General features: G+C 32.6%; 2 protein-coding genes across 2 annotated transcripts in view; one reads left to right on the top strand and one right to left on the bottom strand.

Annotated features, from left to right (window-relative positions):
* The window catches only part of LOC126842974 (ras-related and estrogen-regulated growth inhibitor-like), a 72,282-nt gene extending 57,281 nt beyond the window's left edge, over window positions 1-15,001 (bottom strand). The window contains exons 1-2 of the mRNA XM_050580238.1: window positions 14,589-15,001; window positions 10,784-10,873 (exon numbers count right to left, since the gene is read on the bottom strand). Of these exons, the coding sequence (XP_050436195.1) occupies window positions 10,784-10,844 (61 nt within the window). The 5' untranslated portion in view covers window positions 10,845-10,873; window positions 14,589-15,001. The remainder of the gene's footprint in view (window positions 1-10,783; window positions 10,874-14,588) is intronic.
* Window positions 15,002-16,756: 1,755 nt separating this feature from the next.
* On the top strand, window positions 16,757-26,125 carry LOC126843185 (uncharacterized). Its single transcript, XM_050580552.1, has 3 exons — window positions 16,757-16,956; window positions 18,314-18,793; window positions 25,204-26,125. Exons 1-3 carry the CDS (start codon window positions 16,831-16,833, stop codon window positions 26,020-26,022), a joined length of 1,425 nt encoding a protein of 474 aa, XP_050436509.1. The 5' UTR covers window positions 16,757-16,830; the 3' UTR covers window positions 26,023-26,125.
* The last annotated feature ends 877 nt before the right edge of the window (window positions 26,126-27,002 follow it).

Genomic DNA, 27,002 nt, shown 5'->3' with positions numbered 1-27,002 from the left:
ATGTCCTCAATGAACCTACGTAGGTAGCTTTCTATGATCAATCTATATTTAACAATTTCTTGTACACCTTAATTTGCCCACCGAGTGATTTTATTGGTTTTTTTTTTACAAACTAGTTAATGAGAAAATATAATTAAATATAATATTGAAAACATAGTAGAGAAAATAAATGACAATGGAGTAAAAATAAACAACGAACTTAATGACTATTTATAACTAAACTAATATAATATATTTGTATTAGTTTTTAACACTACACTCGATTAACTTAACAACAATTTCCATTATTCATAATTTAACATTTTCGTCGTTTGTTATTATTGTTTTTATAATAACCGATATTTTAAAAGTCAAACGAATATTATTTAAACTATTATTCAAACAAATGTTAATTAAAATAAATTCTCCATTAGTTGATTACAAATGATATCTATTGGTGTACTAAACTATTGGACGAATAAAAAATATTTCATTTCAAAATCAATTAACCGTTAAAATTGTTCAAGATTTTGTTAAATCGATCACGATGTTTATTGGATTTGGTTCAGTGAAAAGAAGGTATGGCAAATAGAGAAATGTGTTTAGAAAATAGAACATAAGGGCCTAGGGCAAAACAACTGGTTATAATAAAGTCGAATTGTCAACGTACAAATAATAAATTATTTAAAACTAGAACGAAAATAAAAAGATAACTTCCATTGAAAACGTTCCTTTCGATTTGTGCAGTATAAATCTTTGTCGCCTAAGTACATAAACTGTATAAATTAAAACTACCTCGGATTAATACTACCTTCAAGTTCCACCGCGATACTATCGTTTAAATTTCAAAAGAAACCCATTTCAATGTTATCTCCAAGCCAATAGTGGTACCAGTAAAATGGCCATTTCCGTTTCATTCATCAACTCAAAAGTGCTAATGACAGGTGGGGTTATGCTATTTTGTAGAATAAAAAAGTGTTTACGTGTCAATGGGATGCCTAAGATACCTAAGCAGTTGAGGGAATAGAAGACATAGCACACATACATCGGCGGTATTTAAATAAAGCACTTATCTCTCCGGCTGTGTCCTGTGACTGTCGTCAACAAGAATTTTCAATACTTCCAAAAAAAAAAGCAACTGAAAACACTACAATTATTATTGTTATTATAGGAAATTTCTCCTCCGGCATGCAACACTGTCCGTCCGCCACCTCCGGTCCGGTTTATTACCCATATTATTATAATATTATATTGTACACTCACAATCGTTATCAAATTAACCGACCATTATCCATATAGGTACAAAACAACACGAGGCGTTTTCAAGTGTAATCATCGACAGGTGCGACCCACATCTGAGGATCACTACCACAAACTGGCTTCGGGACTTATTATCGCTTTTGGAAATACATTATTATTTTTTTTATTAGTATTGTTATTTTCAAACGATTTCCTAGTACACAGGTTAGGTTACCAACAGCAGCAGCAGCAGCACACGACTATTAGTACACACTCAAATCGACGGTGTGCGTAAGGACAGGATTGTACATCATAAACCATCAAATTAAAAATACTATATTACAGCATAGATTATATGAAACCAGATAGTGTACTTCATTGTAAAACAATATATTTTCAAATTTATACACTCTAAATACAGTAGGACCAAATTATAATAACAACGTAAACTGATAAGAAATACTGATAACAAGTAGTTGATCAACGATGGTTGATGGTTGATGCGGTGATAATATTACAGATGTTTGATAATATTTTTTTGACCACACTGTTTAGCAGAAGAATTTAAAAATTCATTTTTGAGAGTATTAAAGTTTTGTTTACATCTGTTACCATCAATTTAACGAATATTTAACAACATTAGCAACTGGATATCTCTTTGGCCAAACGTTACTTGTAGGTGGTCGACGGTCATTAATCGCGTTCCAACCGTTTGATTACCATTGCCTACACCACATGTAGGTAAGTATTATTATTATTATTGTACGCGCGTGTAGTGCACACTATCAGATGTTTTCAACGGTATACACTATAAATATCCTACGGGTCTAAAACGAATATACATATTAAATATATATAATAATAATCTCCTGGCACGTTCCTGTCCCCTGTCGGTATTGCACCCCGTGCATTAGTTGATATATTATGACATTCCAGAAAACATTTTACACGCTACAAAAGTCACACAGACGGTAGCCGTGGACGGAAGGAAGAATATTATTATTAATGTCTTGGGTGGCATAGGCAAAGCACGGGCAAGAGGAGGACGTTTCCTTGGTCTTCCCCGAGATAAGAGCTATCGATACAACGTCGTACAAATAATGCGTTCCCATTTTTTATACAGCTATAAAAAATTGATCTAGTCAGTACTGTAGGAATGTGAATTTGGGTGCAGAGGTCACGTGTGCGTCAAAGGTTAAAATATTATACAGCCGAAAGTGATCAAATCACTACACACTTACACATTGTGCAGGAAAATATCAATACTTTAACCATTTTAATTGTCATCCCTGGACTATGTTTTTTCCAAATGGGTACACGTGTTTTTTTTAATTCCATACGTAGACAAAAATAAAAAAAATGTGGCGCTTGAACTTTTAATTTTCAACCTAATCAACCTTATTCGTTTGCTATGACTTTTTCAAGATATTACATTTTCCTTTATAATTAATAATGTCTTATTTATTCGATTGTCCAAAAACCAGTAGCCTTCATTGTGTTTGAATAGGTAGACAAGAACCGCTTGTCAGTAATTATCCCAAAACATTTTATGCATTTTAAGAGCTACAAAAATAAAATATAATAATATATCACTTCTCGACTGTCTATGATTTTAAATGGTAAACTTACAAATGGTGGGTACCGTTAAATGAAATATTATGTTACTAGTCAATTGGCCGAATAAAAAATATTTCATTTAAAAACCCATTAGTATTGTAATATTGATTGAGATTTTGTTAAATCAACCTGCACTCAATGTGTGTAATTATCGTGTTATTATTTTACTTTAAGTTAGGTTGTGAGGTATATGATCAGTTATCAGGTACACATCGGATCTACGTTCAATCTAATTTTTTTCACAAAAAACTAGGCAACGTGCAAACAATATATTCAATAAACATATATTTTGTAGCGTTACTGAAATATATCGTTTTGGCTTTTAATTGTTTTGTAATATTTATATACATCATTTAAATGGTAAGGGTTGTCAATGAATGTATAGTTTAACCTTGACAGACGATTAACCCTAGTAAGTGGTAGTAAGTAGCAGTCCTCACCCCTACACCGGGAGTAGTACAATTTCAAGCGCATTCTAGAATTTACAATGCTTATATCGACCTCTTTTTTTTTTTAAGGAAATCTGCTCGAAGAAAACCGTCGGCATAACCGAGCGTGGGATGTCTTATTATAAATGCATCCGATTAAAACATTATAAACACTAGGTATATTGTTGTTATATCATATAGCGCATTGGTAGTGTAATATATTATTGAAACAGTCCTAATTTGGCACGATATACACGCCTAGGGTTTTATACGGTAAAATATACATATTATATTTTTTATCTTCTACAGCTATATTATTGTAGTGTTGGTGCATGCAAAAAAAAGTCCATAGTGGAAATGGCAAATTATGTTTTATGTCTGTATGTGAGCTGTGCCGTGTACGACATGACGGTGCAAATAAGAGGTTTATTGTAATATGCATTTTATGCATCTTGTAATGGACTAAAACGGTACAACAACATCGTTGTTATTATTATATTTTTATGATGCATAAAGTCGACAAATAGGTAAAACGGGGGTAAAGCCGTTTGAATCGTCGTGGCTGAGATTTTATTTAAAACAAAATATTTAGAAAAAAAACCTACCTACCTTAAGATCTAACCCCTTGTGTTTTCTAGATATACAAATGTGTTTAATATAAAATTATGTGAACCTGATCGTGATGATATGGTAATAAATAATATAGAAATCATTTTTCTAATATAAAACTCAAAAACCAGTACTGTGATACGTTGGAAAAGTGTAGTCGAGGCAGTTGTTGAATCTGAAAGTGATTCAATCACTGTCAAACGCGGTTGGATGCGAATTTCTGAGGTAAAAAAAATGATATATGAAAATGTTAAAGATTACTCGTGTACTGCTAGTCTTTATAATAATTATTCATGTCTGAAATTTACCAATATAAAACTGTTATAAAAACTTTCTCCGATCTTGTTGGAGAACTTACTATATTATATGTAAGTTCTCCGACAAGATTGATGTCGATGAACGATTATTATTGGTATGAGGTAAAAATAAAATAGTGACAAAAATGTATTGTAAGACATTCTTCAAAGAAAATCATATTCGAAGAGTCGTTCAGCCGTTCGACCTTGGTCGGTGCTTAAGGAAAACGCCTTTGAGAAAGATCATACCGTTATATTTTTTTGTGTAGTAGAATTTTTCGACCAAAAATACACTGGCACACTAAGTAGTCCAATTATAATTTTTTCGCAAACCGTTTTTTTTTATTGTTTAATTCAGAAACGTACGACCGATACCGTATATTGTCCGTTTTTGTCGCTTCTTTGTCTCCACAATAGGATTGGGCACGTAACAATACATAAAAGCACACATATACACACACACACACACACATATTTTATAATATACTTTAAAAAAAAACTGAAAATAATTATTGTAAGAAAGAGTTGAGCACGGACTGAGCTCGACAAAAAACATGCATTTAATTGACTTAGAAAAAAAATGTATATATACATAATGATAGTTTATTTTTCTGTTAAAGAAAATCATTTATTTAAAATATTTTCAGAAGCATATTTGGCTCCTGGTGCGTTTTTGTCATGCAAATTTGTATTTGTATATGTTCAACAACATCATCACGAATTACATTCATCAAGTGTCCTATGTGTGAACAAACCTAAAGAAGCCGATGCAAATATACAAAGGAAGTATGAGCCATATATACAAAGTGTGTAGAATTTGAGGTGACCCTTGATTTTTTGATGATATAATAATAACTTAATTTTTTTCATCCATTGCTGTATCAACTTTTGAAATTTAAATGACAAAATGTAATATAATATTGAATTTAAATTGGGAATAACTTGCTGAGAAATTCGCCTGGTCGACAACCAGTTTTGAATAATTACAATATTGAAGTATTAAACTCTAACAACCTTAAGTATGTAATTTAACAGTGCCGTATTTCCCAGTAAACACTATAAGCTAGTGCTTAGGGCGGCAAATAATTTTTAATATAAAACTTTTTTTATTGTAACTACAGCTGAATGAAATGAAACTAGTTATACATTTTTTTAGATCAACGGGATTGTGGTAATATTTATTGTTATAAGGGCAAAATCGTAGAATAAATCGTCCTATTAGCATTGCTGCTCCATTATTATTAAATTTGCCATTGTCTTGTTGTATTTATGTCTTGACAACAGACAACAGAATACGACGATCATAAAATAAGATATTGGTAATAAATTAGACAAAAACATAGCACGGGTTGACGATTGTGTGTTTATCGTAAAATCAGTTTTTATTTTCAAGTCTACAATATGTTAATATCACACAATATAATAATATTTAATAAAAAATCTAATCATAAGACGATGCGATCGCGATTGGGCACCAGTTCATAGTATGCACGTGTTCGATGTTTATTTTTTTAGTTTTGATGAAAAGTTAATGTCCTAATTTGTATGAATATTTAATTTTTTTTTTTTTACTGTGATTTGTGACTTTTTTTTAATAAAAGCTCTAGTAAAATGAGTGACGGCCGATCACGTCTGAGTGGGTATCAGTATAAAAGAATCGCGGGAGAACAAAATAATAAACTAAATAACTTAGTGCAAAAAACCCCAAAAATAGTTTTTTTTTTATACAAACTAAATATTATTATAAATTAAGTTGACACTACACGAGAAACGTTCGCTAGTTGTCCAAACTCGGTGATACTTATACTACGGACATCACTCTTATTCAAAACGTTATTTCCTCAGAAAGTTTTTCAAATGAAATTAATGAACCAATAGTCGATTTAATTATCATTGTGATTTATATCATATTTTATAAGTTTTTCTTATGAAATGTATGTACCGTTTTTATAACAGCTGTATAATTTTATTTTACATCATTAAACCGTTTAGTAATAAAGGAAACATTTACGTTTGTATACTTTAATAACATTTTTTAGACTTAGAAAATATTTATGTTATAAGGCGGTAATTTGTTTAGTGCTTACAGCGGCACAATGGTGGAATCAGTCGACATTGTCAGCAAGTTATTCTTAATTTAAAAAGTTAACTCAACACTTATGTTACCGTTTAAGCTTGACAAGTCGGTACAGCTCTGAAAACAAAACTAATAAAGAAATACAGCAATTTTAATACCGTCTTATATTGTAAAATAACATTAACAAAATGTTGCCAAAAAGGAAAACTACAAAATTCCTTATCCCATGCGAATCACCCTGTAGATCAGGAATTGTACCTAAAATAAGGTCAAACATTATAATTATGGCGCACTATGATTATTTTACAAATTGACAAATTAGTTCCAAATTTGTTAGGAATATTTTTTAGATATTATGCTATTTAAAAATATGTGCACATATTTTAACTTTTACAATGTTTTTTATGTTTCTACCGTTTACATATTGGCATCCAAGAGTTTTTTTTTTAACCTAACCTCTAACCTGTGATTTCTTTTGCCACAATATATTGTGTGTATTATTTACAACCGGCTAACGAGACGAGACGCCGACAAATTGATTCGAAAATTGTTATTTTTTTTTTTTATTGGAAAATGTCAACCGGACATCACACATTATAATATTAAATTTTACCTACCATAACAGGTTTTGCTCAAAAATAAACGAAACGTGATAAATCCGTATAAAAAAAAAACACCAGTAGTTGCGGTACACAACAGCTGTTGTAATTTGTTATATATATATTAAAAAAAATAGCATCTCTGCTTTGCATCGAAGCTGAACAAATGTAATCCGATAGTGTTATCGTTTGGAGAAAAAAAAAACGAAAGTCTTAATAAACACAGACCACCACTGAGCGATTATTAATCGTTGTCAGAAAATTAAAAAAAATCACACTAATAAATATTTCAACCGAAAATAGGTACTTTTCCTTGTTCCAAAAAACCTTTAGGTAGAATAGGTCGACCGCATTGTATGTGAAAATTATATTTTATTATAAGAAAACAAACTGCTGGATGCGATTTTTCACTGTATCACTATTGTCTTCCGGTGTATCCATTTGTGAATATTTTTTGGTCTTGAGAAAAAAAAAATACTATTCTCGATTTATCTCGCCGGACAAGTCGGTGATAAATATCGAGTGATTGGCCTTTCCAGGAAGAAAAAAACATTTAAATAATATAAATACTACTTTTTAACAATAACTCATACACATATAGTACACGCATAGTTTTCATTTAGCTGGCACGCGGTTTGCACGGTCAGCACAGAGTATATACCGTGTCAAGTGCATTTACATTTAGACATTGTGTAAGTCGCATGGGCTATATAAAAGAATACTTAAGTCGACACACAGGTTAACGGTGTTAACATACATTTTGTTGTCTTACACACTTTAGACAAAACATAATATATTATTATACTGTTTATTGAGTTTAATAGCACTCAAGCCTTACAATACATTAATATAGTATACATTAACATATATAATACATAAATAGTACTCTTTGATTGGAAACACTGAATTTTGACGGATGACCTATTAAATGTTTATTAAATGTAACTTTGCAGTATGCTGTGTGTATATCTAAAACTAGAGCCAATCTAAACACAATGAACTCATTATGTTAACATACTGTGCACCAAATATGACCTACAATAGGTGTAGTCATTTCTAAGTATAAACTAACTATATTATATTTAAGTAGAAAATATTATATTAAAGAGTACCATGGGATGACTTTAAAAAGTCTAATAGCTACATGTTTATTAGATTTGCTTATGGAAATCAAAATAATGACTTGTTTATAACCAGTTTTAGATAAATATATTTGTTGAGTTCTTACCCTTAAAAACTACCATTTGAAATGATGTACATTTTGTTTGTCTATATATTAAACACAATTTTTTACCATTATACACAATAAGAATTTTATTGGACATTTTTTTATATCTTACAAATTTTTTTTATTTCATTGGGAAAATGTCTGTAACATGAACTTTACAGCCGTGGAAAACGGCATCAATATAATATTGCACGTTTGACTTCACACACGCCTCTTCTGCTTGTTCATTTCTATTTAATTGCCATCAACTCAGACAAGCGCATCAATTGACTTGACCGTTATCCACCTCTTCGATAATAATCGTTAAGCGTGCAAGTTCATAATCTCGCATTTCCTAAGATGTCTTCAGTAGCATATCAATAATATTGTGTAGCACCACAGAATAGGAAAATAAAAATTTTAATAGTGATAGATACAACAAGAGAGCTGTGTTGTAACTAGACTGACAAAAAATATTAATAATTAGGTTTTTTTATTTTTTTTTATGGATATTTAAGGTGTTCAATTAAAATGTCCACTCTGAGTAATTGGAGAAAAACAAATAAATCACAATAATAGAGAGCAAAAAAAAATCTAAATAGCAGACCCAACCGGTTTACCTTTTACAATTTATTAAAATACTATTAACATTCTTTACAACGTCTAATGTAATATATTTTTTCTTTAAAATAAGAGTTACTTTTAAATGAATAAAATATGTGTTTTTTTCTTTCATGTTACACATTTCTAAAAAAAAAAATATATTTTCAGTTCAACCATAGTTTTCAGAGTGTACTGAACCGTCCTGAGTCGTTCGTGGTGTTGTGGTGGAGAAAAACTTTTGCGGGTTTTTCTTTTCTTTCGGCGATACCCTATAGGAAAATAATAAGAAAATACCGAGAAAAGTTTTTTTTGTCGTTTGAAAATAATAACGACAGATCGGCTTCAGCATACTCGATGGAAAATGGAAATTGTATTCATTGCGTGAACCGACTTATGCGAACTCCACCCAGTTGTTACCGGTGTGATGAAAAGGGCAACAAATAAAAATAAAAAAATTTGTTTTCCACAAATTCTACTCCAAGTAGAACACAACACACACACAAATAGCGAGTGCAATAACATCGGTATTGTCCGAGCCGACCGCTTTAGAAGTATTTATTTTCCATTCGAAAGAAGCCAAGTGTCTTTGCACTCGAGTTTAATCGATACCGCGCAAATAATTACATTTAATTGGTCGCAGAGCACTCATTTCTCGGGTTTTTTTTCCCCACATACATTAAACAAACGATGAACTCTGTGCCGACGTTTTATCTTACATTTTACACTTAAATTTAACCCCCCCCCCCCCAAGGAAGTAACACATATCTGCCCTATCAATGATAACACATTGAATATCTTAATTTTGTCCAATAAAATCTCTATTACATAATTAATTTAAAAAAAAAAAACATGTTTTCTTTATTAATACTTGTATTGTCAAAAGACTTTTCACTATTTTCGCATTTTTCCCTCCTCAAAACCGATGAATACATTTTAAAATATTTTTATTTTGGCGCGGATTTCAGCTTACCGAATGTCCGGTTATTGTATGGTTACCAATGTGGTAAGTGGTAACGTGCAATTGATAATTATTGTTATCAACTATTAAAACGAGACGCGTAAAACCTAAAATTGCAATAAGTTTGAAAATCGAATTGTTTATTAAGTATCAAATTGTTATTACTCGTCATTTTAATTTTAGGTATTTATTTTTTTCAATCTCCCGTTTAAATTACAAAACTATGCGATTAACATGTGGACAGAACGATTTATTTTATTTGATCATTTTTAGCGTGCCTTTGATTTTTAATTTGGTATTACTGTAAACGTAACTGGGTAGCTATATATATATAACATTTATTTTTACAATTACTAAACACACCCAAACGAGTTGTGTATAAACATTTGAAATTAAAATAATGACAATTATGAAACGAGTCATACTTCCTGCAAGTAATGCCCACACAACTCCAATCGCTTATATTATCTAGTCATTATTTATTATTCCAATACGATTCAGGAAAAACATTATACGAGGTTATCATTTTAAAACCAAACGGTGGAAACTTTTTGAAAATGTATGAACAACCATCCAGAATATATATTTTTCCCGTTAAATCCAACCGCGTGCAGTATTATATCTGCTATACTATAATATAATAAAAATTATTATGTACAAAGATGTTAACCTAACGTTAGATGAATTTTATAATTATTATTGGTTTTTACAACGTACCGTCGTAATATTGTGTAAAATTCATTGTTAATTACACAACAATAGATAAAACAATATTGTAATAATAATGAAAGAATATGATGTGGGCGAATCTCAGGTTGTTTACAGTATTGATACTGTGATCCAGGTACACTGTATACAGGTATACTGTATACAGTGTAATATATTATGAAAATATATAAAAACATCCAAGTGGACAATTCTTTTGTTTGAAAAATAAAGATGGCAATCCGTTACATTTTTATGCGTAAAATACAAAAATCAACTTACAAAACTAGGTAAGTACACTACATTGCCTGAAGATCATAACTGGATTTTTGGGTTTTGTTTCGAGTGAAACGATAAATACAAAGGTTGCCAACGCGTTAGCGAAGATAATAAATATTTAGGTTTCCGTTATCATCCTGTATATTGTCTTATGAAATTCAAGTATAAGTATACTAGCCAAACTTACCCGATTTGCCTACGCGCGAACTTCCGAGCACGACGGTCCTGATTCGTCCAATGTTGGTCATTTTTGTATTAGGAAAAAATACAAGCTGATCTGAAATGGAATAAAAAAAATGTATATATTAAATCATAATACAATATTAAGTACACTGTAAAATCTATAGTTTTTTTTAAATGAGTGTTTTTTTTTGGCTGAGAGTCAGTTCAAAATTTTCAAAAAAACTTCAATAAGATCAAAACGTGTCTCGTTTTTTTACTTACACCGACTTATTTACTCGTTTACTCAAGGTATTTACTCATTTATTGGATTTATTTACTTTTTTATTCTGTTTATTTACTCGTTTATTGGATTTAATTAATCTTTTATTCCATTTATTTACTCGATATGTTTAATAACATTTATTATTTGCTCGTTTATTTGCTTTATTTGCCAGTTTACTGAAGTTGTTTACTAGTTTATTGGATTTATTTATTAGATTTAATAACTCATTTAATTTATTACATAATAAGCTAGATTTAATTACTCATTTACTCAATTTATTTATTAGATTTAATAACTATCACTTATTAAATTAATAAACTCATTATCACGATTTGTTTGTTCAATTTATTTACTAAATTTATTATTCGCTTTATTTGCCAGTTTTCTTAAGTTTTTTACTTGTTTATTGGATTTATTTACTATTTTATTCTATTATTCTTTGCTCGTCTACTGTATTAAATTAGTCGACTTGTTTACTCGTTCACTGTTGACGTTAAAAAAAAAACATTAGACCAAACGATATTCAAAAATAATAATTATGATATTTGACTTTAATCACGTCCCTTTTGACTTGCATATACATTTCCACGATCAAATTACCCGAAACTACACGAGACAAAACATTATTTTTTATGAATTTTAACAGTTATAAATCTTACAAAAACATAAACACTTATAAACAAAAATCTAAGCTCAACGGCTTACGACCGCTATAAATGTCAAAATATGAAAATATATCATATTATAATTTATGATTAGGCGCCAAACATTTTTCTAGCATTTAATAATAATTTTTCCAGGGACATCATATACATTTTATTTGTTACATAAATCATAAAACATAGTAAACTTAATCATAACTCGAAGAAACAAATAATAATAAAAAAACTGCAACAACGGGCAAATCAACTAATTTATTTATGCAATATTTTACATTTAAATTGACTTACTAGGAAATAGGAGTTTTTAATAATTATCTTTTTGCATAAAACCGTAATTGCGTTACTTTTATTGCCAGCGCAAGTGCCAGAGTTAAACAAGTAAACAATTTGAATTTTATGATGTTAATAATATTATTTCCATTAGTATTATATTAGTGGCCGACTTGAAACGATTTACTTCAAAACATTAATGAGTATACATTTTAATTTTTTTATGACATATTATTACATTGGTACTTGCCGTTATGTCTTGTACCGTACATAACCATTAACAAAACAATTAATCATAATATAATAATTCCTAACCGATAAACATTCAAAAGCCATTAATCACTCGGAGTATAGACAGTTATAACCGATTTGGATGAAATTTTACTATAAAAGTTTTGTATTATTACAGCACAGTTTTTCAAAAAGGCAATCTGTATAGACAAACCGTTTGTAGTGGGTAAGGACCGGTTAAAACCAGTACCCGGGTTAGAGTTATTACCTATATTGTGTTTAACACCATACCGATAGTAATTACCAACGCAAGAATAATTATTACCATTAGTCGTAACACGTTATTATAGTACTATTATTTTTATTTTATCCTATTTCTATTCTTTTCTTTTAAATTAAACCTAATTAAATTGAAATGTTCTCTTAAACCATCAATTGATTATACATAATGGCAAAAAACATTTCCACTTGTGATAAGATAAAAAAAAGTGACTAAACAAAAGTTAAAATGTGATATTAAAAAAAAAAAAAAACTTGGAGAAGTGTTTGAAAAATTGTATATAATTGCTATTATTAAAATAGTTTGGAATTATTATATTTTGATTTTTAATCAAACCAAAGTAAGTAAATTTACCTAATTAATCAACGTCCTTCGATTAGTAGGTATAAAAACGTTTTTGTTTACCAACGTTGATAATAGTGATAAGATAATTAATACGACCTCAATACGTTTTTTTTCTTTTCGTTATTGCTATCTTGGATTTTTTTTTTAACCTTGTTGTTAATAAAGAAACCGTTCAAACCAGATGTCGGACGTTTAGTATTATTTCTGGCGCCGAATTTCATTTTGACTTTAGACACACATGTTATATTAATGTTGACTATTAAATCTCAGTTCCTACGCATTTCTTTTTTTTTTTTGTAATTAATTAATCAATTAATTATTCGGTTGGCAAAAAGTCGGTGAATTATTATTTAAATATATAAAACGTGTCCGGGGAACGGCGGCGGTAGGGAAAAGTAGAGCAGTAGTGAAATATTTTATAATTATGTTTAAAATAATAATAAATAAACAAATCAGTTGAGTACACAGTGTTTTATGGTTTAAGCCGGGGCGAGAGGTTAACGAACCGCGGCTTTAACAAGATGAAAAATAAAAAAAATAAAATATATTTATCTTAATGTCTTAAGGTCGAAAAACCGGGCAGCGGTTTGTGGTACGATAGAAAAAACAAAATATCTTTAACTTTAAATCTCGACTAGTTTTTATAAATAAAAAAAAAATAAAAAAATAGGTACAATTTAATAGCGAAACGTCGGATTGTTTAATGAGATAGGATTTTATTTCTCAAACATCAAAATTAGTGGCCCCAGACTACTTGCCAATTAAATTAACCAATTTTATTATAATAAAATATACACTATTCGTTTCAACACCGAAAGTGCTTGTCCTGTAGAGGAAAGAGAAAATACTGCATGGAATTATCGCAACTAAAGTGTAATTTATTTTTTTAGCGACTAAATTGAATAGTCTAGTAAATAAATCGAGTAAACGAGTAAATAAATTGAATGAGCGAGTAAACAAATCGAGTAAACGAGTAAATAAGTAGGTTGTAAAAACGGGACACGTTTTGGTCTTATTGAAAAGTGTTTTTGAAAATTTTGAACCGACTCTCAGCCAAAAAATCACACTCAATAAACTAAAATTATAGTTTTTTTACTACACATAATATATTGAGATTTAACGTAATAATTTGAGTTAACACGTAAACAAAGCGAATAAACGAGCAAATAATAAATGTATTAATTAAATTGAGTAAAAATACCAAGTTGACGTGTAAATAAATTGTATAAATGAGTAAAAAAAAAGAGTAAACGAATAAATACCAAGAGCAAAAAAAAAAAACTAATCAATCCAATAAACGAGCGAATGAGTATAAACATATAAATAGCGTATCGCATAAGCAACCGATTGGCAATTAACGGCGGCGTTAACAATAATTGATATGTATCGCTGCCCATTTTTTTTTTATCGCGACTTTTAGACTTGAGCAAGAGTTAAAAAAGGCGTAAAAAAAACAAAAATTATTTCATTTTTTCAACACCGAAACGCGTTTTTAAATTTTTGCACGCCCTTGTCAGATTATTAAATTCCGAATGAAAAAAACAACGCTATAAGGTCTGTGTTGTGAACAAACACTATAATTGCAAATGTAGCAGCAATGTTGTGCAGATAACGCGATGAGTAAAAACACGGTGTCGCGATAGGCCGTCCGAGTGCCTCAGCGACTTATCGTGGTATCGCGGTAAGCCGTTATCCGGCAACGCGACGCACGGTCGTACGCGGTCTTATCATAGGGGAACAACGAATAACACAAACTTACCTCGAGTCTGAGTGCGTTAACAGCAATATATATATATATATATATATAGATATTGTTCAAACGGCAAATTGTAGGTAAGCTGTAATTACAAATGCGGTGCAAAACGTTTTTCAGGTGTTTTTTAGTCTCAACGGCCGGAAACCGGAAGCCGGCGACGTAGTCCGTCAACGCGTCGGCGGCGGGTGTGCGTGTGGTGAAAATTCGCCATACGTTCAACGCGGTAAATTATTAAAAAAAAAAAAAACCCCACAAAGTACGTATTGGGAAAATATTAAACCGCTGCGATGATATTTATCGAAACAAACGTACGAAAATATTTAATATCGAACGCTAAAGCGAAAACGAGAAAGAAAAAACGGCGGTAAACGACTAACACCATAAAGTCGACGGCAGACTAGTGCGCGGCACGGTAAACACGTTGCGACTGATTGCGGCGGCGGCGGCGGTGTCTGGTCCGTGCCACCGGTGTGTAATTATTGCGCCGCCGCAAGCCGCGCCGTGCCGCTGACCAGCTGCGGCGCACAGTTTTCATAAGTGGCTGTCGAAGATCAACAGTTTTAAGGTAAACAAATTTTTTTTATTTTGGGAATTTTTGAAAAAACTAAAATATTATGTTCTTACATGTTCTACTTTCGAATTTGAGTTTCTCAACTGATGATTCGCGCTGTTCAATCCTTCGAATGCCGTTAAGGGTTTTTTTTTTTTAAACTACATTTTTGACAAAATATTTACAATCTATCTGCAATAATTTGCACAATAAGTAAGTAAGTTAGTTAAAAAGAAAAAAACACAGTCAGTGAATAACGCGATTAGGTTATCACACAGTCGAGACACTTAATTTGTGATAAAAAAAAAAGAAACATTAATTTTAGTTGTTCTTGAGAGGAGATCTCTGGGCCAGTTTTTTACAAGTCGTCTTACGGAAACCGTTGTTTAATGCTGTTACAATTCCGAATGACACAATATCTTTTCCCATTATTATCGATTAGATGTTTTTGACACTTACCATTTTTTTTCTTGCTATGAAGGAGGTGTGCGAGAGAGTGAAAACTATATAAGAAGAAATCGTACGATAGTCATACAATTGTGTTGATAAGGGAAAATATTGTATAAATGGGAAGGGGGTATGATCTTATCAGATGACATTAAATATAATAAATAATATGATCTTATTCCAAGAGAGAAATTACCTTTTTTATACATTAGATTAAATTATATGGGTAAAAAAACAAGCCATGAAAGCTGTTATAAATGTAAAATAATAATTTCAACATTTTTACCTAAGTACATACAATTTTCTGTACGCATGGCCGATGCAGAATGTTCTGGCAATTGTCACTAAAATATTATTATCTTCAAACTTAAATTTCCGAATTAAAAAATTAATTACCATACTTTTTGTAATCGTGTGAGTACACGTCAAGTTGAGACACTGAAACTTTCTCGTTCCAAGTTTAACAGAGTAGAAGTTGTTTGTTAACCTAAACGTCATTACCTAAACAACGATTTAGATTCGAAGTTTTTTATTTTTAATATATTTTAGATTCGAAGCGGAGCTATGTGTTTTTACAATGATGTGTTTTTATTGATTTTTTTAAGAATCTCCACAACAATGTCTGTGGTTTGGTATTATTAACATCAATGTGAGAAAAACATGTGTTTTTGTTTAAACAAACATTAGTTCCAACGCAATAATAAAACCAGATTTTTACTGAAACCCATAAAATTTAATCTAATGTATGAAAATAAGTAATTGGAATAAGATGACATTATTATACATGTATACATATGCTGTCATCTGAAAATTGTATTACCCCTCAACCAATAAAAAACCGATATTAGTTTCAGACACAGAATTCCCCTCTCGCTCTCCTTAAATATTGTTTTGCGATACTTACAGTGGTTTTTTTTATCAGCACAATACGTATTTATCAATTTATTTTAGGTTTGAATGTTTAGTTTTTTTCTTATATGTGTAATCAAACAAAGATTTTTACTAATATCCTTACAGTTTAATCTAACATATGAAACATGGCTTGCAAATATCGCCAAACTTGTGTACACAGCGAACGAACCCAGATAATATATTTTTTTTTGTTCTACTGAAATCGAAATAATTTATTATTCAAGCTTCATATACTAAACTGTAAACAATGAGTAGTAGCTAGTGTCGGTTTAAACTAATTTTATAGAGCACACAATTTGAAACTATTGTATATTTTTCTACATTGAGAAAACAACTATGTCTCAAAAGTGGTTCAGCATATCGATAATTGTACTTATTATAGTAATTTGTACGTTTATGTCAAGTGTAAAACAGACGTTCGGAGTGGGCTGTTTGAGAAGGACAGGCAAAGAAAAAGGCCCGGTAAGTGTAAATTATAAGTATCTTGTAGACCAACTTGTTCTCGAACAATTTTATCACACAACTTTTGTAAAAAAAAACCACATCAACTTTAAACAACAGGCTCTAATACCTCGTTTACATTCAGCCCAACAAGAAGTTTATTTTTTGGAATGTAAAAAATCTAAAATCATTACTGTTAATTTTTGAAGTTTGTATAAAAATCTAAGATACCAAGATTTCAAAAAGTAATTTCCGAATACTGCTGACTGGTCAATATACCGGATGATTGGTTACTTATAAATCTAGTCAATAACTTAAAAGATATTAGACTATTTAACATTTTTTTTTTCATGCTTTTATATTAGTTGGGACAAATTTATAATAGTTCTAAAAAATAAAACCCCATCCCTTATATGTTAAAACTATTTTTTTTTTTACCAACTATTATTAGGTATTATCTGTATTCTAATTCAATGTCTGACTATAAATGTATAATGCATGACTTTATTCGTTTTTGCCCCCCGTTCTCAAAATATCAAATTTAGAAGTCGTCTTGAAAATAGGTAAGATAGGGTCAAGAATGCTAGCTATTATTGCTTTGTCGTTGGCTAAGGTGTAAAGTGAAGTTGTCTTAACTGAGATAAATAAGTTGAAGAGTAAAGGCGTGGTATAAAAAGTATTTATTTCTTTTTAAAAAATACAAACCGATTTATTTCAAACTAGTGTTAATGTTTTACCTAACTTTAGTATGATCTATTTCTAGACAAAACAAAAGTAAACGTAATCGAACATAATACCTACCGTTGACAACAACCTCCTGTTTCACTCCATCGACCTCGTCTCTACTAATTATTACCATAACTGTATTCTGTGTCTGCTTCTCTAAATATTTGTATTTCTTCATATCGTTGAACTCAATTTACTCTTCTTTTCCATTAACTTCCATTAACTTCCACTCAATACAATCGGTCGTATCATCCACGTCCACATTCGCTCTATCCCAATAACATTCTCAATCACATCTAAACATTTCTTTTTTAGTCTCACCCAACTCCATTCTTCATCCGTCTCCGTTAATTTATTGCTTCTCTCTCATCTTTTATGCTATATTTTCCCGTATCAACATAATTGTATGACAATTAAGATTTATTTCTACATAATTTCCACGCTCCGACACACCTCCTAGACATGTGAAGTTTGGTATCCATAAGAATTACTCTTTCGCCAATCATCGATATTTTCCCTTAAATTTCCATGCTTCCACTAACACTCTAACTCGACCTGCACCTTCATGCCAATATTCCTATTAACCTGCTCTGTAGTCACAAACGTGTGACACATTATTAGGCCATAGTGTTAAAAAAAGTACTTGTTATAGGCTGTGTTCGACGACGACGATTACATTGACTTCAAAGAATTGCGTACGATGGTCGAAAAATACAATAAACTCTACAAAGACAAACTGGGAAAGACAAAAAGTAAAATTAACTTGACGTTACTTGGTGTTGAGGAGAGTAAAAGAAAACACATACAATGCACTAATTGCGTTATACTTAGATATTACTTGAAACAATTGAAATGGATTGTCGAAAAGCTAATCCGAGGCAATCAAACAGATTCGCAACAATTCAGCAGAGATTTGAATAGTATGAAAAACCACGTGACGCAGATGTTGTCTCTGCTGTATGCGTTAAATTCCAGCGATATCCAACATTGGCTGTATACGTTTTTCTTTAAGATTTCGGCCGTCCAATCGTGGAATGAAACAAAACAGATGGTAATCGACAATTTTGAAAGTTACACGGCTCTGGATACGGTGCTATCGAAGTTCATAACTTTGTGTTTGGACAAATCTTACCTACCGGTGGACGCACCGTTCAATTACAACATGTCCTTTACCAAGAGCAACAGCTACACCATCCGGGAAACCGTGTTCAGGCCTTTGTACGACAACTGTGTGTTTGACAAAACGTTCAAGTACCATTCGTGGTTTACCGTGGATAACATGTACTTGACCAGTTTGTGGGGCAAAGAAGAGGGGTTGTTTGTTGGAAACGTACCCGGAATCTCTATAGACTGGGAACCCGTACAAGCTAGGTTGGCCGAGCACAGGGCGTCTATGGAGGATTTTTACACCGAAAAGCTGTGGGTAGACGACCCTTACCGGTGTGTAGTCTATCACAGTTTGATAGTGGAACTTATCGACGTCAGACTGTACTCGTTCGTTTGTGTCCATTTGCACGTATACATTAATCTACAGGCCGGTGAAGGTGTGAACAATTACTGGCAGTACAACATTGGGTTCTACTACCAAGTAGCGAGAGCCTTTAAATATTCACAAATCGGTGACATCGCTGCCCAGAACACGTTGGAAAAATTGTACAACCTGACCGATGCCGACAGTCTGTTAACGGATGTAGCACTGAAAATACATATGATCCTCGGCATGGTACCACAAACGAGCAGGTTTGCGGATAATATTTTGAACATAAAAGCTGAACATTTGTCCGCCGAGTTACTGAATAAAAACTTAACCGGATTGATGGAGTTTACAGAAACGCTCAAGAACGAGATACAGCCGGTCGATTTTAATTTTCTCCTACTCTTCATGAAAGCCAGCGCCCAAGACGATGATAAGTTTTTTGCTGAATAACATGTTCACCAACACCTACCCGGTCCGGCATAGGCATAGTATTTAATAAGGAAATTGGTATTTGAGGTTCTAGCACCTCCCCCCTCCGTTTTAGGCTATCCGACGGTTTAACCATTAACTATTTAAAAACAAAAAATAAACATATGAAATTTTACAAATTTTGTTTTATTAATTCAGACAATTGTATTTTAACTGAACATATTTTCATTACCCGTTGACTGTTGATTCACTCACACATAGCAAATGACTACGGCCAAAGGTTAAATTTACCCTTTATTTGGTGCGTTTCCTTAATAATAAAAAAATAGCAAAGCTGCCATAATTTGTAAAAAATGTAAGCAAAAGGGATCTATCTAAGTCTCAAACTCGTTATGGAAGCAAATGTTTACTTACCCTAGTATTATTAAGAGGAAGATTATGCAGAACAGCTTGCGTACGAGTTCGCAAAACCACGGGATACATTTTTATATATCTAAGGTGCCTAGTAAACAAATCAAGTTTCTGGCTAATATTTTATTTTTCGTTATGATAACCGGTGTCGATTTTCCGTGTGTGTGCCATAACAAAGGCATAAAAATGTCAAAAGGTAATTGGAATAAGATAAAATTATTACATATACATACGCTGTCATCTGAAAATTGTACAAACCATCAACCAAAAAAAAAAAAAAACCAATATTTGTTTCAGACAAAAAATTTCCTTCTCACGCTCCTGAAATATTGTTTTGCGATACTCACAGTTGTTATTTTATCAGAACAATACCTTTTTCTCAGTTTGTTTTATGTCCAATACACGTTTTTTCAAATATCACAAAACCCAAATTTTTACTAGTATCAATGCAGTGTATTCTAACATTTAAAACATGGTTTTGAAAACATTTGTTCTACTGATATTTAAATATACTAAACAGTGAGTAGTACCTAGCTAGTGTCGATTCAAAGCGTTTTCGTAGAGCACAAAATTTGAAAATATAATACATTTTTCCACGCAAAGAAATCAACTATGTCTCAAAAGTGGTTCAGCATATCGATAATTGTACTTGTTATAGTAATTTGTACGTTTATGTCAAGTATAGAACAAACGTTCGGAATGGGCTGTTTAAGAAAGACAAACAAAGATGAAGGCCCGGTAAGTGTAAATTCTAAGTGTCTTGTATACTAACAATTTTGTCACATAACTTTTGTACAAAAAAAAATCGAAATCAACATTAAACAACAGACTCTAATACCTCGGTAACATTCAGCCCAATTTCGTGGCAGTGACTATGCCACTGAAGTATTTTGGGAAGCAAATACAGCAGTGCGAGGAGCAATTGCAATGGCTGATTATATTACCTTGTCGAAGACAGTGAGTATTAACATTGCCTGTTGTTTACATTAACCGTTTAAGTTGCTGCTCGCGCTGCAAAATTTCATGTCAACTTCTCTGCTCACTGCCATGGAAGTGGGCTGAATGTAAATGAGATATAAAGGTGGTATACGGTGTACTTTGCTCATTACCAATAGAAACATAATCGAACTTGTTACCTACCGTTGACAACAACCTGCAATTTTACGTCTAACCATTTCTCTTTTAGCCTTTCCCAACTACATTCTTCATCCGTCTCCGTTAATTTATTGCTGATCTCTCGTCTCTTCTCGTGACGTGCCCAAACCATGAGGCCATTCAATTCTGTCAATCTCCTTAGACAGTGACCACGGTGTTAAACAAAATTGCTTGTTTTAGGCTGTGTTCGACGATGACGAACACATTGACCTGAATGAATTGGATACGATGGTCAACACACACAATAGACTCTACGGCGAAAAACTGGGAATGTCAAGAAGTAAATTTAACTTGATGTTACTTGGCGTTGAGGAGAGTAAAAGAAAACACATACAATGCACTAATTGCGTTATACTTAGATATTACTTGAAACAATTGAAGTGGATTGTCGAAAAGCTAATCCGAGGCAATCACACAGATTCGCAACAATTCAGTAGAGATTTGAATAATATGAAAAACCACGTGACGCAGATGTTGTCTCTGCTGTATGCGTTAAATTCAAGCGATATTCAACATTGGCTGTACACGTTTTTCTTTAAGATTTCGGCCGTCCAATCGTGGAACGAAACAAAACAGATGGTAATCGACAATTTTGAAAGTTACACGGCTCTGGATACGGTGCTATCGAAGTTCATAAAATCGTGTTTGAAAAAATCTTACCTACCGGTGGACGCACCGTTCAATTACGACATGTCCTTTAGCAAGAGCAACAGCTATACCATCCGGGAAACCGTGTTCAGGCCTTTGTACGACAACTGTGTGTTTGACAAAACGTTCAAGTACCATTCGTGGTTTACCGTGGATAACATGTACTTGACCAGTTTGTGGGGCAAAGAAGAGGGGTTGTTTGTTGGAAACGTACCCGGAATCACTATAGATTGGGAATCCGTACAAGCTAAGTTGGCCGAGCATAGGACCTTGATGGAGGATTTTTACACCAAAAGGCTGTGGGTAGACGACCCTTACCGGTGTGTGGGCTATCACTGTTTGATAGTGGAACTGATCGACGTCAGACTGTACTCGTTCGTTTGTGTCCATTTGCACGTTTACATAAATGGATACCAGCCCGGTGCAGGTGTGAACGATTACTGGCGGTACAACATTGGATTCCACGACCAACTAACGATCGCCTTTGAATCTTTACAAATCGGCGACATTGCTGCCCAAAATACGTTGGACAAATTGTACGGCATCACGCATCGCTATAGCCCGACCGATGCCAAAAGTTTGTTAACGGATGTAGCGCTGAAAATACATAAGATCCTCGGTATAGTACCACCAACGAACGGGTCTGTGGATAATATTCTGAACATAAACGCTGAAGATTTGTCCGTCGAGTTGCTGAATGAAAACTTAACCGGATTGATGGAGTTTGCAGAAACGCTCAAGAACGAGATTCAGCCGGTCGATTTTAATTTTCTTCTACTCCTTATGAAAGCCAGCGTCCAGGACGATGATACGTTTTTTTGCTGAAGAATAACGAGTTCCCCAACCTACTCGTTTGGCATGAGCTTAATTTTTAGGAGGCAGGGGTGTGAAAGATTCCAGCGCCCCTCTCGGTTTTAGCCTAGCCGACGGTTTAACCATAAATTTTCAAAAATAAAAAAACTACATGAAAATTTACAAACTTATTTTTTTATCTAAACGTCATTAAACAGCATTTTAGCTTCGAATTATTAAATTTTTAATATATTTAAGATTCGAAGCGGAGCTATTGTTTTTACAATGTGTTTTTTTTTTGGTAATTATATTTCAAAAAACATTATATTGCATAAATATAATATTATATACTACATTTACAAAGTATACAAGGCCAAAATTTTATACAAGAGAAAAATGTTCTCGATAAATCGTGAAAAATAATTCTTAGTAAAGTATCATTTAAATAAGAATTTACACAATTATGTTTGTGTTTTGGTATTATTTGCATCAATGTAAGAAAACTTTTAAACTACCATTCGTTCCAACGCAATAATAAAACCGTTGTTTTACTGAAACCCATAAAATTTAATCTAATGTACGAGAAAGGTAATTGCAGTAAGATAAGATTATTATATATACAAACGATGTCATCTGCAAATTGTATGAACCCTCAAAAAAAAAAAAAAACCAAACACAGTAGTTTCAAACACAAAATTTGCCTCTCGCTCTCCTAAAATATTATTTTGCGATACTTACAGTTGTTATTTTATCAGAACAAAACCTATTTCTCAGTTTGTTTAAGGTATGACTGTGTAATACACTTTTTTTCATGTATACAAAATGTGTTTACTTAAACAACGCACTCTATAAAAATGTCTCTACTAATATCCAATCTAACATTGGAAACATGATTTTGCAAATATTTGTTCTACTGAAATTTAAATAGTTTTTATTCAAGCATAATATTCTAAACAGTGAGTAATACCTAGCTAGTGTCGATTCAAAGCGTTTTCATAGAGCACAAAATTTGAAAATATAATACATTTGTCCACGTAAAGAAATCAACTATGTCTCAAAAGTGGTTCAGCATATCGTTAATTTTACTTGTTATGGTAATTTGTAAGTTTATATCAAGTGTAAACCCGATGTTCAGAGTAATCTGTTCAAGAAAGACAAACAAAGATGAAGGCTTGGTAAGTGTAAATTCTAAGTATCTTGTAGACCAACAATTTTATCACATAACTTTTGTACAAAAAAAAACTACATCAAATTCAAACAACAGACTCCAATACCTCGTTTACATTCAGCCCAACTCCGTGGCAGTGACACTGCCACTGCCACTGTAGTATTTTGGGAAGCAAATACAGCAGTGCGAGGAGCACTTGCAATGGCTGAATGTATAACCTAGTCTAAGGCAGTGAGTGTTTACATTAACCGGTTAGGTTGCTGCAATATTTCAAGTCAACTTCTCTGCTCACTACCACTGAAGTGGGCTGAATGTAAACGAGGTATGAAGGTGGTATTAGGTGCACTTCCAGTATGACCAAAGTCGTTTGTAAATTTGCCCATTACTAATAGAAACGTAATGGAACCTAATACCTAACGTTGACAACAACATTCTGTTTCACTTAATCGACTCAATCTTCTCTACTAATTATTACCATAACTGTATTCTGTGTCTGCTTTTCCAAATATCTGTATTTCTGCTCATCGTTTAACTTAATTTACTCTTTTTTCCCCTTTACTTCCACTCAGTACAATCGGTCATATCATCCACGCCCACATTCGCTCTATCCTCATAACATTTTCAATCATGTTTAACCATCTCTTTTTTAGCCTTCTCCAACTACATTCTTCATCCGTCTCCATTAATTTCAACATAGTTGTATGACAAATAAGATTTATTTCTACATCATTTTCACGCTCTGGCACACCTCCTAGACATATGAAGTTTGGTGTAATAAGCATTACTCTTTCATCAATCACTTGATCATCAGTATTTTTCCTTTCTTTTCCATGCTTCCACTAACACTCCATCCAGGCCTGCTGCTTTATGCAAATATTCCTGTCTACCTGTCACAAATGTGTGAAACATTATTAGTTCATTCAATTCTGTTAATTTCCTCAGACAGTGACCACAGTGTTCATAAAAGCACGTGTTTTAGGCCGTGTTTGACGATGACGTATACATTGACGACTTCAAAGAATTGCATACGATGGTTAAAAAATACAATAAACTCTACGAAGACAAACTGGGAAAAGCAAGAAGTAAAAATAACTTGAAGTTACTCGGTGTTGAGGAGAGTAAAAGAAAACACATACAATGCACTAATTGCGTTATAGTCAGATATTACTTGAAACATTTGAAGTGGATTGTCGTAAAGCTAATCCGAGGCAATCACACGGATTCGCAACAATTCAGCAGAGATTTGAGTAGTATGAAAAACCACGTGACGCAGATGTTGTCTTTGCTGTATGCGGTGAAGTGTAGCGATATCCAACATTGGCTGTATACGTTTTTCTTCAAGATTTCGGCTGTCCAATCGTGGAGTGAAAACAAACAGTTGGTAATCGACCATTTTGAAAGTTATTCTACTCTGGATACGGTCCTATCGAAGTTCATAAAATCGTGTTTGGACAAATTTTACCTACCGGTGGACGCACCGTTCAATTACAACATGTCCTTTACCAAGAGCAACAGCTACACCATCCGAGAAACCGTGTTCAGGCCTTTGTACGACAACTGTGTGTTCTACAAGAAGTCCAAGTACCATTCTTGGTTTACCGAGGATAACATGTACTTGACCGGTTTGTGGGGAAAAGAACACGGGTTGCTTGTTGGAAACGTACCCGGAATCTGTATAGACTGGCAACCCGTACAAGCTAGGTTGGCTGAGCGCAGGGCGATGATAGAGGAATTTTACACCGAAAAGCTGTGGGTACACGACCCTTACCGGTGTGTGGGCTATCACAGTTTGATAGTGGAACTGATCGACGTCAGATTGTACTCGTACGTTTGTGTCCATTTGCAGGTTTACATAAATGGATACCAGGCCGGTGCAGGTCTGAACAATTACTGGCGGTACAACATTGAGTTCCACTTCCAACTAACGACCGCCTTTGAATCTTTACAAATCGGCGACGTCGCAGCCCAGAAAACGTTGGACAAATTGTGCGGCATCACGAATCGCTACAGCCGTCACTATGCCGACAATTTGTTAACGGATGTAGCACTGAAAATACATACGATCCTCGGCATAGTACCACCAACGAGCGGCTCCATTGTGGATAATATTTTGAGCATAAAAGCTAAAGATTCGTCCGTTGAGTTGCTGAAAGAAAACATAGACGGATTGATCGATTTTACAAAAACGTTCAACAACGAGATTCAGCCGGTCGATTGGAGTTTTGTCCTACTCTTCATCGAGGCCAGCGCCCAGGACGATGATAAGTTTTTTGTCGAATAACATGTTCACCAACACCTATCCGGTCCGTTATTGGCTTAATTTTTAGAGCAGGAGGAGTGTGAAAGATTCTAGCACCCTTCTCCGTTTTAGTCTATATGACTGTTTAACCCTACACTTGAAACAAATAAAAAAAATTACATGAAATCTCCAAACCAATTTTTTGTTATATTTTGTATCTTTAAATATACACTAGTGACTAGCGTATCGGCTAGAAAACAAAAAATTAAAATGTAACTAATTATTTATTATTTTTATAAGTATTTTACTAGTAGGGCATTGTATCTTTTATGGTGTAACTAATTAAAAATAAAGGAAAAGGGTAATGTATCTTTTAGGATAGGTACATACGTTTTTATACATAGATTTCTAAATAAGTGATTGGCTTTATCTTAATACTAATGAAATATTTAGACGGGCACGATCAGATTTCAGCAGCTGAATTAAATATTTTTTGTTTTTAAACGGAAATAAAATGTATTGAAAATCAGTAAAAAAAAAAAATGATAGGATAGCTGATTACATGGGTTTTGAAACGATATAACAAAAATAGAATATCTTTGAAATGTTAACAATAACTATGATAATATCTCCAAAGAACATGTAAACTGTCTATATAGCTTTTATATTTTTACTGGAATAATTATTAAAATTTTTGTGTATCTACTGCAACGGCAAAAAAATTATATCAAGTTCAAATGGCATACGCGGTATACATGGTGTAACATAACTAATAGATAAGTAAGTCATGTAGATAATTTCAAATCATGAAAGCATTAACATAATCATCTATATTGTATGTCTATTCCATGACTCCATTGTCTTAGGTGTATTTCATCACAATTCAGAGGAGTAGTTTATTTCGATATCATCAAGTACATGTCCTCGATTAATATCAATGCCTCGTTGTAAATTTCCTCGCTTAGTTGCAGTAACAACTCAGTAACAATATAATATAAATATAACAAAACAAGATTTTTAAC

This window comes from Adelges cooleyi, unplaced genomic scaffold (genome assembly GCF_023614345.1).
Source record: "Adelges cooleyi isolate 19-005CV unplaced genomic scaffold, UGA_ACOO_1.1 ACOO_flye_CR_arks_rails_tigmint_CR_PRNA_574, whole genome shotgun sequence".
Classification (NCBI taxonomy): Eukaryota; Metazoa; Arthropoda; class Insecta; order Hemiptera; family Adelgidae; genus Adelges; species Adelges cooleyi.
The sequence above is the reverse complement of the archived record's forward strand: the minus strand, read 5'-3'. Positions and strand labels throughout refer to the sequence as shown.